The following is a 21,075-nucleotide window of genomic DNA, read 5'->3' on the forward strand; positions in this document are numbered from 1 at the left end:
TAGATTCTTAGCAAGCTGAGTAACATCACTCCTTCAGAAATAACTTGTTAATTAGAGGACAAGGGAGAGGAAGCAGAGCCCGCAGGGTGTGGCGTAATTTCTTGGCGAGGCATTAGCAATCACTGAGCATCAGCACAAGTTGGCAGAGGTGTGCACGTGGTTGTATCTGGCTCACCTGCTGCCTGCAAAACTTAATGTCCTCGCCCTTTTACTTCTGGCTTTGCCCTGCTGAGACAAAGGAGAAGGCCATGATTCTCAAGCCACGTGCCCATTCGTGACTTCCTGCTGGAGGCCTTATAGAAAACTGCTATATTTGCAGCACGCAAGTCAGATGATTGTTATTGTACAGAGCAAGCAACATCAATCTGTATGCAGATCAGATGTTGTTGTTATTGATCGATCAGTCTTTTATTACGGTCGTGGACCAGCATATGGTAAATAAAATAAAACGAAAAGGGTAAGATAGATCAAAACAAAACAGTAAATATACATCTTTAAAAAAACAAAAATAACCTACAGGTTAAAGGAAATTGGAAACACAAAAGGGTATGGGAACATAAAGGAGATTGGATAAAAGCGTAAACATTAAAAGGAATAAAAAGCTTTAAAAACTATTTTTTAAAGAACTGTAAAAGGGGGGATGTTAGTGGACCTTTCCTCACTTACCGTTCGCTACGCGCTACTCTTGCCAAGTAGCGCAGGGTCCAGTGGCACTCCCCACTACAGGGGCGGCGACCATGCAGCCGCCTCGACTCTGCCGCTCTTGCACCCCCTCAGCGCGCGTCATTTCTGGCGCTGCTGAAAACGGTGCCTTTTGATGACCCTGCGCAGAGCGCGGGGCAGTGGGGAAGCCGGGGAACACAATCCCCACGCTGAAAAGGTCCACGCCGGATGAAGCCGCCGTCATTTTTAAAAGTGGGGAAACGGCCACTGTTGTTGATTTTTCAAAGAGCTGAGAGACTGAAAGAGTTCTTGTGCATATCAGATGATGCCAGAGATGACTTTAAAATTCCAGGGGCATCCAGCTCTTTTTCCTTTGACCCAGAAAGCTCCATCTGTACCCCAAAAATCTCCTCTATGAAAAAGTGTGTATGCTTAATCTATTGGCACTGGCCCTTTCTGCACACACCTTTTGAAAAGTTTGTAAAACATTTGTAAATTGTTTTCAATCTTCTTTTTGTTTGCAGCCACCCCCTGGAAACCATTCATGGCTGCCATTACATGGCTTTCCTCTTTTTTTGAGTTCATTGATAAATTGATGCCTCATTGCTTCACATGCTGCAATTCTCTGCGCCTTGTATACTTAATGCATGGAAGACACCCCCCCCCCCCCAGCAATAAAAAAAATTAAAGAAATGTTCTAAAACAGGTGAAGGGGAACAGAAAGTGAGCTCACAAAACTGCTCCACGGAGTAAGTTTGGGGATGGCAGAAAGGCTAGTAAAATGTTTTAAAGAGATATGTACAGCAAATGAAAACATTTTGAAAATGTTTCAGCCTCAAGAAACATTTTCATAGGGGTTTCATTTAAATTGGTTTGAGGCTGGAAATAGATCATTTTGGGGTAAAAACAATGCAGAACTCCATGGGGGAAATATTTTATTTCTTGTCTCAAAACATTTTAAATGAATTGTGCGGAAAAGCCCACTGTGTTCCATTTCTTCTATTAAAAAAAAGGTCGCTGAGAGGCAATCACACTTGATGAATACGGTCTTGATGCTTTTTGTGAACTGTTTTGTCAGGGCACAGGTGTGTGTAAATGCATCACATGAAGCATTACACATAAGCAATCTTGACGCACAAATACAGGAATGTCCAGATCATTTTGAATAGTGTTTTATTCATGTACATGGGCACATTTTGTAATGCAGATGAAGAGAAGAAGCTGAAAGTTGCACACAAAGTGCTCTCACCAAAATTGTATGTTAAAGTAAAACAATGAAGCCATGGAGGATTCCTCACACATCAGGTCCATAGGAAACAATGCACGCAATGCTTATCAGTGGCTGTCAGTTTTACAAAGAGTTTCCCTGGGTTTTTTTAGTTTGTTTGTTTAAACGGGATTTCCCTTCTGCAAAATGTCCTCAGCCAATCTGATGCACCCTTCTGAATTGCTTCCCCAAAGAATGGAAGGAATTACTGTTGGTTGCATTGGGGAAAACCAGGGAAGAGTGAGAAAAGTCAGTGCGGCCAAATGTATTCTTCCTCCTTTTGCTTTCCTTGTGAAGGGAGAGGAAAAGTTGCGCTTTTAGAGGTTTTGGAAGCTGTGGGATTCTCTGATCTGAGGCACAGTGAGTTTAGAAGAGGGGAAAACATGTGCATTATAAATAATCCGACGCGATGGGAATGTACTCTCAATGTGAAGGACACCACAATGTGTAAATGTGAGGTATTTGGGGACTTTATCTGGAGAAGAGTTCAGATGCAGAGAAGTTAGGGAGTGTTGCTACTCATGAGAGAAGTTAAGTCCTGGTTGTAACTTGGTAGATAGATTTTAATGATGCTAGTGATGAATGGTGACCATGACTAGATGACCTACCCTGATGTCACAGAAGGGGTGGCATATACAGAAGGTACCTCACTGCCACTGATTGAACTTGCTTCAGTTTTTTTAAAACCTAAATTATATTACTTTGCTGACAGAATTGCAACAGTAAGTCTAGAATGAAATCCACCAAGGAATTTAGGAAGTCTCCAGTTTCCTTTTGGTCCCCCTACAACCCCATGGGATTCTCTGACCAGTAGTTCCCAGGCACTCATCCACAATTTCTGGTTCTGGCCTCATTGGCAGAAGAAGAGGAGAGCAACTCCCCACTTGCTTGGGATTCCTAGCAGGGGCTTCTGCCCACTCTGTTCACTATTACTTGGTTTCTCAAAATATCTGATTGGGCACTGTAGAAAATGGAATGCCGTAGCAGATGGTTGTCAAAGTCATAGTTTGCCAGGGACACCAAAAACTTTAAACCAGCCTTGGACGAAACAGTGGGGCCTGGTAGGAGGGTGGAGCAATGGCTTCTACTTTACATGTGGAAGATCACGGGTCCAGACCTAAGATTCTTCTCAGGTACTATGAGACCAGAAAGATCTATACTTGAGACATTGGAAAGCAGCTACTGGTGTAAGTAGAAAGTACTGACCTGGGCAGACAAGTGATTTGACTCAGTAGAAAGCTGTTGTATGTGTTCGTGTGAGGTGGTTTACTGATTAGAATCGCCACCAGCCACTAATATGCGGAGGACAGGAATATGGCCACCAAGAGAAGTGCCAGTGAAGAAGAGTGACTTAGTCATAGGAAGAGTATGGAAGAAGAGCTGATTTTTATACCCTGTTTTTCTCTCTTGTAAGAAGTCTCAAGCCCCTTTGCCTTCCCCTCCCCACATCTTGTAGGGTAGGTGGGGCAGAGAGAGTTTGGAGAGAGCTGTGACTGGCCCAAGCTCACCCAGCAGGCTTCATGTGGAGGAACCAGGAATCAAACCTGATTAGAATTTGCTGCTCTTTAATCACTATACCACATAGGAAGATTTCATGAGAGCCAAGGCTGACCCCTTTTGGGTAGTGCCCCCCTTCTCCCTCTCTCCCCTTCATACCTCCATTTTGTTTTTTGGGGATCTGTACCAGCTCTCTGCTGGTTTTTAGGTATTTTTAGCATTGTATTTTCTGTAATTTTTATAATGATATTTTATATAATGATATTTTTTAAATTGTGCTTGTCTGATTCTACCCTGCCCAGGGACTTTTGTGATGGGTGGGAAACAAATTTACAAAAATAAATAAAAATAAATAAACATGGTGCAGTAGTTAAGAGTGTCAGACTAGGACCTAGGAGGGCCAGGTTTGAATATCCACCCTGCCGCAGATCCTTGTGGGATGAGGTCGGCAAGTCATGTTGTTGTGAGGTAAAATGGAGGAGAGGGGAATGATGTAAGCTGCTTTTGGGTCCTCTCTGGGGGGAAAAGTGGTGTATACACAAAGTAGAACAGTTAAAAATAAAGTCTAGAAGCTAATCTGGAAGACAGCATCAAGTGGGCGTGCCGCTTTTTGTTTTGTTTTGTTCTTTTTTGCCATCAACTAACATCTGACTTCTAGCGTCAGTGTCCAGATATTCCTTGGAGGTCACCCATCCAAATACTTACCAGGCTTAACTCTACTTAGTTTCTGAGATCTGGTGAGATCAGGCTAACCTCAGCTATCCCAGTCTGGGCTGTTCGTTTTTAGCCCAGTCTTTTACATGTTGCTTTGACAGCATTTGATGAGAATGTCACATACCAAGTGAACAGTAATGGATTATTTTTGTATTTATTTTGTTAGGCCAGAGTGGTTTGCAAACATACAGTTTTAATAAACAATGAGGGGAAAAATAATAACGAATACTTCAATCAATTCAATTTTTCACATTAGGTCAAAGCCACAGCCAAGCAGCAAATACAAAGAGTACAATATATCACCTTTGGGCTGCCTGAAGGGTCATACCTCCAACCATGCCTGGGGTTTCATACCTGCAACAGAAAGGGAAATAGCAGCTCAGCCAAGATTGTAGTCAGATGACGGACATGTTTTGAAGAATTCCCATCCGTTAAAGCTTGCAAAGATCTCACTAGGCCCCAGAAGTTAAAATAAAAGAGAGCAATGTAAACTGCTTCAGACCAACACTGAGTAGAAAGGCAGGATATGAATGACGTAACTAAATGAAGTAGATCGACTGAGTTTCTTTCCTCTCTCAATTGCCCCTTTAGAAAGTTGCTAAAGTCACCGTCGTAGCCACTGCTTGAAACACAGCGCTAGACTGGATAAACCTTTTCTTGCTGGACTAGATAAACCTTTTCTTGATGGAAGTTTATGATTTATTAGCCCACTAGAAATTGCAGTTCTCTTTCATCACAGAAAATGGGCCCTATAGGATATTTTATTTTTATTTATTTTATTTTTCTATTTATATCCTGCTGCCCCAACAGAGCTCAGGGCAGCGAACAATAAAACAATCATAAAAACAGTTCAGTACATAAAACCAATATTTCTAGTCGCACCAATTACCTAATGTATGCAACCATGTACGTAATCTATGCAACAATCTTCTGATGTACCTTCACTATGGATTTCCAATGAGATCTTGTATCTTGCAGAACACTTCTTCAAACAGTTCTTGCACTCAGTATCAGATGGAAACACCTGCCTATCTAGATAAAGCTGAACTTGGTCAGCTTCCTGCAGGGTTGATCATATTAGGTTTCCTCTGAGCATGGATTGTTTGAGACATGATTGAAATGTTACATGCAAATTACATCAGTGCTCGGGGGTAACCAGAGCAGCTTCCCAAAGAGATGCTGTCAAAAGATCGGTGTTGATTTTGGGCCTTCACAATGACGAGGAAATGTTTGTCGTGGCGCCCCGAGTGGAAGAAGGCAAAAGCTTGTAACCCGATTTGTTGCGAGCGGTATTGGATTGCCTGTGGATATATTAGCACTGTTGGGGATTAGTTTTTCTCTTAGGTAAGAATCTTTACAGTGTTTGTTGTCTCACTGACACCGATACACGAGAGCAGGGGTCAGCACCTGCGGCCGCAGAGCAAAATGTAGCCCAGAACGAAAACAAATATTGTTCTATGAAAAAGTAAATGAAAATTTTAAGCTAAGGGCTATTGGAAGGGCAGTTGGGATGCTAGAATAACCAGTATGTGAAGAGAACAGCAGGAAAAGAGTTTTCTAGGGTCTAAAGATAAACGCCAGTGTGGCATAATGGTTTCATACCATAATAATGGTTAAGGTGCTGGACTAGGGTCTGAAAAACCTGGGTTCAAATCCCCACTCTTGCCATGGAAACTTGTTGGATGAGCCAGTCAGACACTCTCAGCCCTGACCCTGGCTAGTATTTGGATGGGAGATCTCCGAGGAATAGCAGGGTCATGATCGGGAGGCAGGCAACGGCAAACATCTCTTGCCTTGAAAACTCTGTGGTACTTCCTGACTGAGAAAATGCCAACCTGTAGAATGCTGAATACTCTTTGCATAGATTGGCAGGAGGTGCACTGAGAGCTGTAGAGATACCCTAGGGTTAAAAACAATGTCTTTCAGTGGCACAGCTCACACGTGCACATCAATGAATTGGCTGTGGCTGCATGTCGAAGTGACATGAAACCTCTGAATGCTCCAGATGTTGCACTTGCTGCAGGGAATGACATTCCCATGGCAACCTTTCCCGCTCTAGAACACTCCCATGAGAATCCTGGGCTTACATCCACACATGTTTGGCTACAGTTCTGCATCAGTACTGGATTGTGTTGTCCACATGGGAGAATCCAGTTGACTCTGCTAGGGATAAACAGCTTGCTGTGAATCAAGCGTGACATTTAGAGCATCACCAATTTAATGGGTGGGATGTGGCAAATCCCTTCCTAGTATACAAAACTGAACAATGTTGTGTAGTACTTAGATGTCAGACTAGGATCTAGGAGACATTGAATGACATCTGCACTCTGCCATGGAAGCTCACTGGGTGACCTCGCAGCCTAACCGACCTTGCAGAGTTGTTGTGAAGATAAAAATAGAGGACAGGAAGCGGCAAGCTGCTTTGGGTCTCCATTGCGGAGAAAAGGAGGGATATAAATGAGGTAAATAAACAGGTTGCAAAGACAGATACAGGGCAGGGCGCCATTCTCGGTCAACTTCTGAACGGTATTCTTGGCTGGATCACTGGATTCAGAACCTGCAGGCATTTGCAGCTGATATATTTTTTAAGTCTGTGAATGCTGAGGCGCCAGTCCAGTTATTCTGGTTGGGTAGAATGGTATGAAACATTGGCCAAACTCTCTAGGAATCTGGTTCAATGAAGCAAAACATCCCCTTCTCCCTATCAACCTGAGCAGCTGGCTGGCGGGAAGGATGTTGATGACAATGATGGAGTTCTTCAGGTCAACCAGAGAAAGTTGTCAGGTTGGATGTGTGGGGAACTGTCTTTGCCTCAGGACAAATTTTTTGTTTTCCCGTGAAATGGCCTCAGGGACTGCTGAACCAGCCCCCGGCTTCATTTCACGCCACTGCTCCCCACAAAAGTCCAGGACTCTGTGGAACATAACTTGAAAGCTACCCCTCTGTGGTCCTGAGAGAAACTCTAGCACAGCATCCACATTTGCTTAGCAAACACAACAGCCGAAAAATAAAGAAAGAAAAAGAGGAGAGCCAGTCTATGGAAATCTGCAAAGAGCCCGGTCCCCTTTGCTTCAGCCACTGATGTAGCTTGGCTCTATACTGCCACTGTTTGGGCAGACAGAGCCACTGCATCTAAGATGCTATTGTTTGCGCAAAACCGTAGAGGGATGCTGTCCCTGCTTAGCTTGCCTGTCTCAAATTTTGAAGTAGAATCCAAGTCAAATAATATTTAGGGGAGGAAAATGAGGCCAGCTAACCTAGGCCCCTCATCTAAGGAGATTAAAAAGAGCATTAATCTAACATTACTAGCAACAAAACTGAGAGGGGAACAGCTGTTGGGGTTGGCTGTTGTGGGTTTTCCGGGCTGTGTGGCCATGGTCTCGTAGTTTTTGCTCCTAATGTTTTGCTACATGTTTCACAAGCCGTATCTGATACAGAATAGCAGCAGTGGCATAGTAGTTAAGAGCAGGTGTACTCTAATCTGGAGGAACCGGGTTTGATTCCCAGCTCTGCCACCTGAGCTGTGGAGGCTTATCTGGGGAATTCAGATTAGCCTGTACACTCCAACACACGCCAGCTGGGTGACCTTGGGCTAGTCACAGTTCTTCTGAGCTCTCTCAGCCCCACCTACCTCTCAGGGTGTTTGTTGTGAGAGGGAAAGGGAAAGGAGTTTGTAAGCCCCTTTGAGTCTCCTACAGGAGAGAATGGGGGGATATAAATCCAACTCTTCTTTTTCTTCAAGATTCACAGTTACAATAAATGGAGTTAAATTGCTTTTCAGAGGCTTGAATCTCAACCCTAATGTCTGCAGAGATCTGAGCCATGTCTTCCCAATCAGGCAAACACTGGGGGGTCTTAAGAGTCATAAACTGAAAAGTCACTTGAAGGATCTGCATGCATATGCACGTATGTGAGCTCCAAATGACTGGTGCAGAACTAGTGGAGAATGTAATGGAACCCCTGTGAGATCATCAGAAGTGTTTAAACATAAGTATCGGTTTTTGTTAGTCTTCATGCTGGAATATATTTTGTTAGCCTTTAAGGCGTTTTGTTTTCCCAGGGCATACAACTATTTGCGTTTGTTGTCCAACAGAAGAAAGGATGCACACTGCAGGTGTGTACAGGGCTACTTTTTTAGTGGCTTGGAAGGTGTGCACTGTAGCCTCAAGCTGTTGTGATGGAGAGACCAAGCCACACATTATATCTATGGCATGAAAAGGAGCTGCATATTAAGCTGTGCTGTGGCTGTTGAGAATTTGGGAGTGGCCCCAGCGTGAGGCAGAGAAAGCTTTCCCCACTGTTTGCTGATGCTTAGCTTACCTATCCTGGCTCTGTGCAGACGAAATGAGAGCAGAAAAAGCCAGAATAATTAGCTTAGTAGAGATAAGATAAGCAGAGATCGGCCAAGATGGTTTGGGACAGGAGGATGGCTAGGATCAAAGATCCCCACCAGTTTTCTGTCCTTGCAGAATTCTCACCAATCAGATCACCATGAAATTTGGTGGACAAGTTCATGTCAGAATTCTCACCTTGAAGTTCAAATGCCAACTTGACTCATGGGCTATTTCTAAGATGCTGGAAACATCCATTGCCTCCAACATTACTAAAAACTGGATATGAAATGTTTGTGTTTTTTAAAAACAGAGAATAATGACTAAATTGCTAGTTCCACGGTTGCCACTGAAAGGCTTCATGACACTTTAGGATCAGTTCAGGACATTTTGCTGTTCTGAGTGGCTGTGCTGATTGGACATTGCATGGGATCTGGGAACATCCCTCATAGGACTTGGGCTTTTCTAATTAGGGCTGCCAACTGATCACCAGATTATAAAGGCCAGTTCCCCCTAGATAAATGACTGCTTTGGAGGGTGGAATCTATGGTGTTACACCCCACTGGGGTCCTTCCCCTCCCAAAAGGGTACCCTGCCCGGACTGCACCCCCAAATCATTTCCAGGAGTTTCCTAACCCAGAGTTCTTACCTTTCCATTCTGCCTGCTGTTGCTTAGCAGAACAGAGGTGGGAAAGTGAAAGTCACAACAATGGTGCCACCCCACTTCTAGTATCCGGAAATGGCATTACCGTGTACTCCGACACTCTAGGATTCACCTACAGGGGGTGGTATCCTACAGCATCATGGCAATATGGTGATGTCACTTCTGGTCAGTCGTCTCATCCTCACCCCATCGCTTTTCTGCTAGTTTCCAGTCAATGGAAACCAGCCAGTGTGATTGAGCTGACCAAGCGCTGACAGCCAGAGCGGTGTAGTGGTTAGCAGTGTCAGACTAGCATCTGGGACAACACTTGGGCCCCTTCCGCACATACGGAATAATGCACTTTTAATCCACTTTCACAATTGTTTGCAAGTGCATTTTGCTATTCCGCACAGTAAAATCCAGCTGCAAAGTGCATTGAAAGTGGATTGAAAGTGCGTTATTCTGTATGTGCGGAAGTGGCCAAAGAATTGGCACTAAATATAGGCTCACCTGTAATACATCAATCACAACACTTAGGAAAAGTGTGTTATGATTATATATTCATAGTTATGAAACTCAAACAATATGCCTCACCATGGTTTCAGTGGCAAAAATGATGAAGTAGTGCAATACAGAGCTAGTTGGACCTCCGGATAAAATCCGACCTTGACCTTCCAGGACAACTTGTTTGAGGAAAGCTTTGCAGTTCACTGTCCAGTTTGAAACTTTACTTGAAACAATTACGTTCTGTAACTTTCTACAAGAATATTCATCTGACCCAACCACAAGACTTTGAAGTCTGTATTCAAGGTTGCATTTTATCCGGAGGACTGACTAGCTCCGTGGGATATTTTGTTAATATCACTCCATTGTAGGTTATTGTGTAGCATAAAGTGTGCATTCGAAATTGTATTCCATTACTTAATAATTTTTGCCACGAGAGCATGATAGTGCATGTTGTTTGAGTTTCATAACTATGAGTCTACAATTGTAACACACTTTTCCTGGATGTTGTAATTGATGTATTACAGGTGAGCCTATATTTAGTGCAAATTCTTTGTGTTGCTACTTGCGCACTAACCCCCAAATTCTTTTACCATAGTATCTGGGACAAGCAGATTCAAATCCCCACATGTGCCATGGGAGCTTGCTGTGTGATTTTGGGCCAGTAACATTTTCTTAGCCTAAGTTACCTCAGAGGAGAGGAAAATGATGTCAGGTGTTTTGGGGTCACTACTGGGAAACAAGAAGGGTAGACATGAATTCAATCAATCAATGGTGGCAGCCCTAGTTTGCATATAAAGGGCAGGGTTTTGGCATTTGTTTTAATCTGTGATAATCTGCTTTTAATTTGGTGTTTTTATATATGACATAATCCAGTAATTATAGTCTTGTTCTTTGCCATGGGCCATTACAAAAAAGAAAAAAAGAATCAGACAAATGCAGTACAAGTTAAAACCAGGCACAATGAATAATGTGAGCATTTGTTCCCAGTTGGCAAAAAGGAGATGGTCAAGGATCACAAAACACATTCCTGTGTTGTCTTACTTGAAAGTACCCCCAGTGAAGCCAGGAAGACTTGCGTCTGCTTAAAAATGATTGAAACTGCAACAGTGACAACATTAGTATTTTTTCCTATGTGGCATATGCAAAACTAGCAGCAAAGCCCCTTGTGGGCCCAAGCAAAGGGTCAAAGAAGAAGCATCCCCCCCCCCCGCAATGGGCTCTACTGGGCCTGTAGCAGCCCCCAACCCACCCATGCTCACGGTGCGACACTTGCTTGGGTCTAGATTTGTGCCTGGGGGGTGGGTGGGAGAGGTTTGACTTGGGGTATTTAGGAAGGCGAGGATAGGGGGAAGGTGGAAAGGAGTGGTTTGGGGTCTGAGTGAGGGTGGCAGGTGAGGGTGGCAGTGGCATAACTAGGCAAACTGGAGCCCTGGGCAAAACCTGAGTTTGATGCCCACCCAGGTGCGTGCCCAATGCAATGCGCACCCCCCCTTGTAGCTACGCCCAGTGGCGTATCTAGGCAAACTGGAGTTTGGCGCCCCCCATGGGCAGCCACCCTTCCCCACTGTGACCAAGCAATGATTTTTACACTAGGTTATTTCAAAGTCACCATCACATTATAGAACATGCCCCAACTCACAAATCTGAGCACAGCAATAAGCCATGCCACACAGCAGAAATAATTTTTTGAAAACATTTTCAAAATGCTTTCAACATGTTTTATTACTGCTATGAAAACATTTTATGGTGTTGTATCCAGTACCCCCAATTGGGGAAAACAGCATCACTTTCAATGTTTCAAAGGAGAATCTGGGCTCCCTAGTTTAAACAAGTGATGCTGGAATCCACCCCCAAACAGCATCATTTTCAATGGTGTTTAAACTAGGGAGCACAGATTCTCCTTTTAAATCCACCTTAAAGGGAGAATCCTGGGTTCCCAGTTTAAACAACATTGAAAGTGATGCTATTTTGGGGTTGATTCTCACCCACCCTGAAACAGCATCACTTTCAATGTTTAAACTGGGGACCTCAGATTCTCCCTTTAAATCCATGTCAAAGGCGGGGGGATTTAAAAGGAAAATCTGGGGAAATTTGGAAGGTGCCTGCTGGCAGGGGTGCAATTGTTAAGCTAGCAGCACCAAACTTTCAGGGTATCTTTAGAAGACTTCCCTAATGATACCACCCAGGTTTGGTGAAGTTTGGTTCAGGGGGTCCAAAGTTATGGACCCTCAAAGGTGTAGCCCCCATCTTCTGTTAGCTCCCATTGGAAACAATGGATGATGGGGCACCCCCTTTGGGAGTCCATAGCTTTGGACCCCCTGGACCAAACTTCACCAAACCTGGTTGATAGCATCAGGAGAATCTCCCAAAACATCTCTGAAATTTTGGTGCTGCTAGCCTAAAAACTGCGCCCTCTACAGGCCAAAAATGGAAAAACATTGAAAATACAAAAACATCCCACAAACAAACCTGTGCCCCCCCTCAGGGCTGCCCCCAGGGCAACTGCCCACTTTGCCCAATAGGAGGAACGCCTCTGGAGGGTTGAGGTGGAGAAGGATTGAATGGAATGGCTTGGGGTGGGAGATGGTTGAAAGGGGAGGCTTGGGGTGGCAAATTGGGAGAGGGTGGAGCACAAGTTAATGGGGTTTTTTTAAAAAAAAAACTCAAGACATTTGGGCTTTCAGAAATTCCCAGATATTCCCACTTAGAACAGGTAGGTGAGAGTGGGATTCTGGTTGCTAAACAGCAAAGACAAGCCACTGGTGGGTCAGAAGTGCTGTCTAGCGCAGCTACATGGAGCCAATAAGAAGAGTCAGGACAGCATGAAACCAAGTCAGCAAAGGCAAAAACGAGGGCAGGATCTTTTGAATCAGGGGAGTCGCCATGGCGGAACTGGAAAGATTTGGGGTGAATCCTACAACATTATCTGGCATTCCCTGGGGCTTCACGATCACTACTGGTTATGCAGATACTGTTTTGTGAGTCAGACGTATAAAAAAATTAGCTGGTTAGCAACAATAAATGTTTCCCAAGTTGTGAAAAATTCCCAGTTACTAGGCACAGAATTGCCCCTGCTTTGGTAGAGATTAAGAAGCTGCGCAGTAACAGTGATCTGATGCCACCATTTCTAGTTGAAGCCAGACCCAGATTTTGATCAGAATGAATATTGTGTCTGCGATATTCGTTGCATAACAAAACATTGTTAGTTTGTCACAGCAAAAATAAGCAGAAATTCTGGGTTTAAAATAATATATTATTCCAATGTGCACTTTTATGTTGTTATTTTTCTAATCCTTCAGATAATTACAATAATTTCTATAATGTCTAGACCCCTTTCCTCCAGATATTTTTTTTGACACTGTTCATCAAGTTCTGTTTTCTTGTGTGGACATGTCTGCTCGTTTTTTCATCTGTACAATGAATAGAAGCCAAGTTTCCTGCCAGATGTAGCAAAGGTTAAAAAAAAACTTGCCAGGAATCTATGCCAGCCTAGTTGGGTGAGTCCAAAGCTTCTACCTTGAGGGTGGTGCTAACTTCCTAATTTTGAGGGCATGTTCTGGAACTGGGCTTGACATTTTTAATTAAAAAGGGCTGAAATGTGCCGGTTGGAACCACATCCTTCTTCTGGTTGACCTGCCTCCCTCTAACCAGATCCATGTTTTCCTTAATTGAGGTAATCCCTGGCGGTGTGCGAGCACAGGAACTGATTCACGCTGTGCTTTGGTTCTTGACATTTTCCTCACGTTCCCAGTCATGGCGGGTTGGCAATCTGCCGTTTCAAAATCCAACTTGGGAAACAAGCAAAGATTAAATCTTTTGAATTTATCATGCCTTATTGACAAGAGTCAAATTAAAGCAGCTCCCCTATTTTAAATTCTTCCTGAGAGGATTGATTGGCACCTGGATTGGATTTGTTAGATGCTCCTGTATTGGGAGTGGGGTTGTTCTCTGCTGGATCCCCCCCCCCCCCGCCAATCTTTTAGTGGAGTTTGTTTTTATATTTAGAGGACCTTGTTGCATGTATTTTAATTGTCAAAAATCATCCCTTGCATCACACTGAACATGTACGTGCAGTACATGCTGCCGGGCCAGGTTATATCTTGGTAATGTGTGACTAACAGTAAACTTGAGTAAATCTTCTCTATTACCAAATAATTGGCATACTGCCCCAGTAGGCCCCTCCGCTCCTCGGAGGGGAATCTCCTGGCAATCCCTGGCCCCAAAATTATCCTGCTGGCCTTGACAAGGGCCAGGGCCTTTTTGGTCCTGGCCCCTACCTGGTGGAATATACTCCCGATTGAGATCAGGGCCCTGCGGGACCTGAGTAATTTCAGCAGGGCCTGTAAAATGGACCTATTCCACCAGGTTTCCCTGATGGCCAGCCAGGTTAACATCTTTTTAACATCCTTTTCTGGCCTCCTGGTGGGGGGGAAGGGAGGGATATATCTGAACAGTGTAAGCCGCCATCTGATATTGGTTTTCAGCAATGCTGTTTTGAAATTTTTATGATTTTATTGTTTGTTTTTAACTGTTGTTGCCACCCTGAGCCCCTTGGGGAAGGGCAGGGTATAAATCTAATAAATAAATAAATAAAATATATTGCCATTGGGTCATTAAAGTGACATACTTACACACAAACATTTGTCAAGCATAGGACTGCTCACAGTTGGTCCCTTTTTACACCTTTAGTTCAATGCATTCTTTCAGTGACCAACACTGAACATATTTCACTATTTTTTTTTTGTGATGGCACAGTCAACGACCACCTGGATCTTTGCAACCCTAACCACAGACAATACAAGTTCTCACTCGAAGGCCTTGCTGGTTAATCGCAAAGCCAGGTGGGGTGTCATGCTCCCCTATAGCTGCCTTTATCAATCTCCAAGGCTATTTCAGAATTCTTTCTTACCAGGGACTGGCTCATATATGGCTGGGGGTATACAGCTCCCAAACAACATTTCGAACGCTGCATTGCGTATAGAGACTGGCCTAATTTCAGTACAAGCAAAACTATGGACACTCTCTATACTATATTGGCTCAGGCTATGCTATTGCCAGAGGGGGGGGTCTTACCAAGAACTTGTCTTGTCACGGACATATTGTTCCCATTGGCTTAGGAGAGCAGTTTTACGGAAACTATCACATTATGGACTCTCTCAACAACTAATTACCAGCATGAATTACGATAGAGCTAGGGATCTTGTTAAACTTAGAATCGCATAGATATGATGAGAGGCAACACTATCTGAGATAAACTTAAACACCCTAATTTTTCAGTAAAAGATAATGCTGAATAAACTTTCAATAATGCCTTATCTTACTTCTTTGTTTAACGTTAACTATCAAAGAGCCTACAGCCCTACTCCGTTATAGCAGCCCTTTAGATTCTAATTATACCAATGGGATTTATAACAAAGTACCAACTGAGGGTAGAATTTGCAGCTGTCAAATAGGAGGTGTTGAAAACTCGGAACGTATATTATTTGAATGTTCATACTATGATGAGATACTTCTGTTGGATGCTTCTGTCCTTTGACCAGACAAACTCTCCTTTGGCTAAGAAAGAAAAGGTTAAAAGACACCAATAAAAATCTAACGTATTCTGTTGCCAAGTTTGCCTGGATATCAAGTAAAATCAGGAAGGCCCGACAGAGCTCTACTGGCTCTGCCAGCTAATCCTTATTATTAATTATTATTAGACTGACATTCCACTCATTATCTTGAGCTGATGTTCTGAGTTCCTGAGGCCTATTATCTGCACTTTGTTAACTGTTTTAATCTGTATATTTGTAATATCTGTAAATTTTATGATTTTAATTCTTTTGGATCTTCCTGGTCAATGACCGTAAATAAACTATGATGATGGCTGGGGGTGCGGTGGGGACTTACCAAAAGCAAACTGAAGCCTAGGTCTCTGTTGCTAGCCATGAAGCAACGTCATTATTTCCGGCGTGCGCCAGAAGTGATGTCATCACATCACCAGCACCCTCATGAACACTCGTTATTCAGGCAAATCTCTATGGTCCAAAATGGCTTCTACTGCAGAGTTTTTGCACAAATATAAGAGCAGTCCCGGGGCAGTGGCAATGGGATGATCTCACTTCTGGTGCACACCGGAAGTAATGTCACTGTACTGCTGATGAGAGAGGCCTAGGCCTCAGTTTGCTGCCAGTTCACCTACCCGCCCACCACACACCCTAGAAAACCTAATGGTTGGTAGCCACCAGGTGGGACCTGGAGTCCTTCTGGAATTTCACTTGATCTCAAGACTACAGAGATCAGTTCCTCTGAAGAAAATTACAGCTTTGGAAGGGCATACCATAGAGTCTAGGATAAATAGAAGTCTTAGAATGACTGTGGTGTCATTCTAAGACTTCTATTTATCCTAGACTCTATGGCAGTGGTGACGAACCTTTGGCATTCCAGATGGTATGGACTACAATTCCCATCAGCCCCTGCCAGCATGGCCAATTGGCCATGCTGACAGGGGCTGATGGGAATTGTAGTCCATACCATCTGGAGTGCCAAAGGTTCGCCACCACGGCTCTATGGTATCTCCTCGTCAAACTCTACCCTCCCCAGGCAGTGGGGCCAAATCTTCCGAAATTTTCCAAGCCAATTTTCATGGGATGACTACATCATGCATTCAGTTTCATAAATTTGTGTATTAAAACTTGGCCTTATTGACAGTTTGTATAGTTTGTGAATATTTGTGGATACAGTTTGCATTTCCTTTCGAAAGTGGCACAAAATGTAACTGAAAAGTTTATTGCATATATTGCTGAAATCACATTTCAGTTCTTTCCCTGATGGTAGTTTATGCTGCTAGCAGATCCTGCGAGAATAAAGAAAGCTTAAGCTGACTGAGCGTTTTATGTCTTTTGTGAAATTATTGCCAGTTCTCAAGAGCTGCATTTTCTTTGTATGAAATACCCAGCAGCTGGCCTTGGGTTGAGGGCAAACTCTTGAAAAGGGAGCTTCTTCCATGTGTCCATCTGTGTCTATTGGGCGTTTTTTAAGCTGACTTGCTGAGTCAACACTTGACCTCGTTTTGAAAGACAGCTTTTCTGTTGTATTGGATCTTCAGAAGATCATGAGGGCTGAGATCTATAATATTAAGACTTTGCTTTCTTCCCACCCTCCATGTTTCAGGATTTGGGAGTCTCCTCTCCTCTCGGCTGCCAAGGAGAATGATGTCCAAGCCCTCCAGAAATTGCTTTCAAGTCAAATCTGTGACATTCACGAGAGAGGTACTGATCCGCATTACCTACACCGGGCACACTGAGGGAAAGGATTGCTTCCCAATTCCTTGGGCCCTGAACTTCCCAGATCCCCGAGCTCCCAATGCAGATCTTGTTTCCAAAGAAGAATCAGTCCATTAGGAATTCTCCATTGTAGTTTTCAGTAGCTAAATTTGGTATGGGCCATTGTGAATCTGCAGCGTGGTGTAGTCAGTTTACCAGTTTTCACTGCCAAAGCATACATATGCGCTAACGAAACATTGCAAAAAATGTTTGATGTTATTATAGATTAATTTGGGGTATGTGTGTCTGGTGTTTTACCAGTGTGCAAGTGCACATGTGAACATCTGTAGAACAATGTATTGTCGAAGGCTTTCACGACCGGATTCAACTGGTTCTGGTTCCGAGCTGTGTGGCCGTGGTCTGGTGGATTTTGTTCCCAACATTTCGCCTGCATCTGTGGCTGGCATCATGGTCTTTCGCAGACCCAACCACCAATTGGGCCCCACAGTATACAGGAAACCAACACACACAGACCGGTATTTACATAAAAACTCCAATCATCATCCACAACAGAAAAGGGGCATAATCAAAACTCCTGACAGATCGTGCAAAACGAATTTGTGAGGACTTTCAGCACATCAGTGGAATGGTATGCGTCATGTTCTATGCATTTCATGCTCTTTATAGGAGCTGCAGGCGAAACGGCTCTTCATATCGCTGTTTTGTACGATAGTGTTGAAGCTGCCCAGCTCTTGATGAACGCAGCACCAGACCTTGTGAACGAAGCTATGATGTCGGACATGTATGCAGGTAAGGATCTGAAAAGGAAGATGGGAATCATATTTTACCATGGAGGAAGGTAAAAAAAGAATTCAGCAAAATGGTTGCCTGGTGGTCTGTTTGCCAGAATGGACAGCAACTGGCCCAAGATCTTGCAGCAAGCTTCTATGGCAGGATAGGAGTTAGGGCTGCCCTTTGTCCCCTGCTACTGATCAGCTAGGCAGCTAGACTTACTGGCAGTGGGGGGAGGTCTGTCCTGGCATGGCAATGTCATTGTTGGTGACACGGTGATGTCACTTCCGGCAAACACTGGGATCACATTGCCAATGACACGGAATGCTCTGGTATTTGGGCAAAAGCTTTGAGGTAAAAACAGCCTCTACCTTGCTCCATCTTCTGTAATTATCTTCTGTGGTTAATCCTGTGCTCAGCTACAAACTACAAGTTTAATGGGGGAGGAGCCAGGGCTCAGTGATAGAGCTTCTGTTTGGCATGCAGAAGGTGTCAGGTTCGATGCCCAGCATCTCCAGTTAGCAGGTGATGCCCAGCATCACCGGGTAGCAGGTGATGTGAAAGACCCTCCGCCTGAGACCACAGTGTACTGCTGCCAGTCAGGAGTAAGAGAAACACTGGAGAATTGGCATAGCAAGAGCTGTGAGTTGCTAATTATAACATTGTGCAAAAAAGGGACCTGATCAGAATTGTCTCATAAAACGCCTTTATGTATGTGTGTGTGGGGGGGGGGGGGGTGTTTCTTCATGATTTTCATATAACTAAATCCTATTATATACACATAATCTCTAATCAATTTTCTGTAGGAATACAGATATACGATATCTTGGTGAAGTGCTCCATCAAGAAACAAAAAAACACAGAGACATAAAGGTGTTTTATGAGACAATTCTGTTCAGGTACCAGTCAGGAGCGGACATTTCTGATCTTCATAGTCTAATGCAGTATAACGTAGCTTCCTGTGTGTGTGTGTGTGCTTGTCCATTTGCTCATGCCACAATTTAGAATTAGTGTGCAACTGTGTCTCCACAGGTTGTCATTAATGGCATGCCTCAATCTTGTATTCACTTGTCAGCAACATTCTTGTGGGCAGGGCAAGGCTATAGAGATCATATACCAGGGTGCCCTTTCAGGGTTTTTCACTCCCTTTATATTGCCATTTTCATCTTACAACCCCTGAATGGTGTATGTGCGTATTCCACACATAGTTTTAAATGTTTTTCACATCAGCCAAGGTGACTCCTATTTCATGATATGTATATATAAAAAGAAAGGTTCACAAAAGGGTAATTTTCTAGTCAGCAGAAGTTTGCCCAACAAAAAGGCTGGAGACAGCCAGTCTAGGGACGAGAAGTATCTACAGTTAACCTTTAACATGATTGATGAGTTCAGCTGTGACTCTAGACCAATGAGAGGCTGTTGCCAGGGTGGGGACAAGTATCCTTGTTGGATGTATAAGCAATGCATTGTATATGCTAAGTTCTGAGTTGAGTCTAAGTTCAGTGTGAGTTCAATGTGAGTTCAACTTTGTTCTTGCTGAATAGTTCTGTATAGTTTTATAGTCTTGTATAGAATAGACTTGTGGAACCTTGCAACTGCTAAAGTAAAACCTTCCTATGGAAAGAACATCTTGCGTGGATAGTATTCTTTTCCAAAGGTGCTAGGAGGCTGCAGTGAGTGCAAGAAGACTATAGACCTTTTCATCTTACCAGAGCAGCTCCGCTTTAAAATCTGCTGATATCCCCTCCCTCAGAAGTCCTTACCCAAACTAGTCCAGTGGTTTTTATTTTTAAAAATGCCTTTTCTCTCAATTTTGCCATGCCATGAAGCTCACTAAGCATCCATTTGTGACCTGCAGGGCAGACGGCTCTTCACATTGCTGTGGTGAACAAAAACCTGAGTCTGGTGAAAGCTCTGCTTGAAAAGGGGGCAGATATTAACAGCCCACGAGCCACTGGATACGTCTTCAGGCGCAGGAGTGACAACCTCATCTATTTCGGTAGTTCTGCAGTTCCAAATACTGCCTGCTGACTGGATTGTCTTTTTCAGGGCTTTCTTTTTCGGAGGTGATCAGTAGGGTATCTTACAGCATAGAATCCACCTTCCAAAGCAGCCGCTGTCTCCAGGGGAATTGATCTCTGTAGTCTGGAGATCAGCTGTAAGCTGTAAGAGATCCCTGGACCCCACCTGGAGATTGGGAATCCTAGATGTATGTGGGGGTTGGCTGCTATGGGAACTGAGGCAAGAAAAATGGTGCCAAGTTGTGTGGGGACATGAACAATTGTTGGATGTGTTGCAGAATCACCAGATGGAGGGTGGGGGACAAGTGCAATCTTGCTTTCCACCATGAGTTATGGGATCAGACCTGGTTTTCTGTGACTCTGGCTCAAACATGTGAGCTGGCTCCGATGAAAAACTGTTCTGTTTGAGGAGATGGGCATTGATTATGAAATCCATGCCCCTGGTGTGTGCTGTGTGATGGATGAGTGACATACTCAAGGTGTCCCTCCGTGCTGAAGGGGCGGATGAAATACCAGCAAAAGGAGTGGAAAGTGAAGAAGGAGCTGCTAAATATCCTGCTTTGGGGGGATTTCATGTTGTAGCATCATTCTAGCCTCCAGAGCCATTCTGATAAGATAGCTTTGTGATTAACAGGAATGCCAGTGGGGATGAATGTGTGTGTGTGTGTGTGTGTGTGTGTGTGTGTGTGTGTGTGTGTGTGTAAGTCATCATGCCACACCATGTCCACGCTGCCAGGTGAGTATCAAGAAGTGATGTCACCATACTGTGAATTCAGATGTTTGACAACTGTTTGTGACTTGGTGTTAAAGAAAAGGTGTTCTGTACAAACTCAGGGGCCTCATCTGTTACTATTATTTCTTCACTTTTTCTAGGTCTGACTCCTGGCTTTAAAAACAGGCGCTCTGAATCAAATAAATCCCCAATTACTTTGTCAAGATAGCTCTTACGAGAATGGCAAAACACTTGGGAGGATGGGTAGATGGTCAGATTCTGTGTAAGGCAGCTTCTTGTGTTTACTATTCCCCAAATGGAAGATAGCTGCCTGAGACTTGCAGCTTGTCAAGTCACTTCAGTGACTAAGGTCAAATTTTAGCCAGAGATTTCACAGCTCAAGCTTTTGGAGGAAGTTCTAGGCCACCAACTTAAGTCAGTACATTAGTAATGCCCTAAGGGATCCTGGAGTTGTACTTTGGAGTAGCAGGGCTAGAGATTTCTCACAGATTTCTTGTGGAACAGGAGAACCATGGCCATTAAAATAGTATAAAAGGGATATAACTTGAGATGTACAGATGGATTAGCATCTGTGCTACACTAGAATTTCTTCTCTTCTTCAGCAGTTCAGCAAAAAAAAATGTTGCTGTATGAAGCATGTAGCAAATTATTTTATTTCTAAAT

The 21,075-nt window shown here is 43.7% G+C and overlaps 1 protein-coding gene across 1 annotated transcript in view; it reads left to right on the forward strand.

Moving 5' to 3' along the window:
* TRPV6 (transient receptor potential cation channel subfamily V member 6) overlaps window positions 1-21,075 on the forward strand; it is a 78,810-nt gene that overhangs the window by 31,528 nt on the left and 26,207 nt on the right. The window contains exons 2-4 of the mRNA XM_048504571.1: window positions 16,775-16,872; window positions 17,554-17,676; window positions 19,517-19,657. Of these exons, the coding sequence (XP_048360528.1) occupies window positions 16,775-16,872; window positions 17,554-17,676; window positions 19,517-19,657 (362 nt within the window). The remainder of the gene's footprint in view (window positions 1-16,774; window positions 16,873-17,553; window positions 17,677-19,516; window positions 19,658-21,075) is intronic.

Source organism: Sphaerodactylus townsendi, linkage group LG07 (assembly GCF_021028975.2).
Source record: "Sphaerodactylus townsendi isolate TG3544 linkage group LG07, MPM_Stown_v2.3, whole genome shotgun sequence".
Taxonomy (NCBI): Eukaryota; Metazoa; Chordata; class Lepidosauria; order Squamata; family Sphaerodactylidae; genus Sphaerodactylus; species Sphaerodactylus townsendi.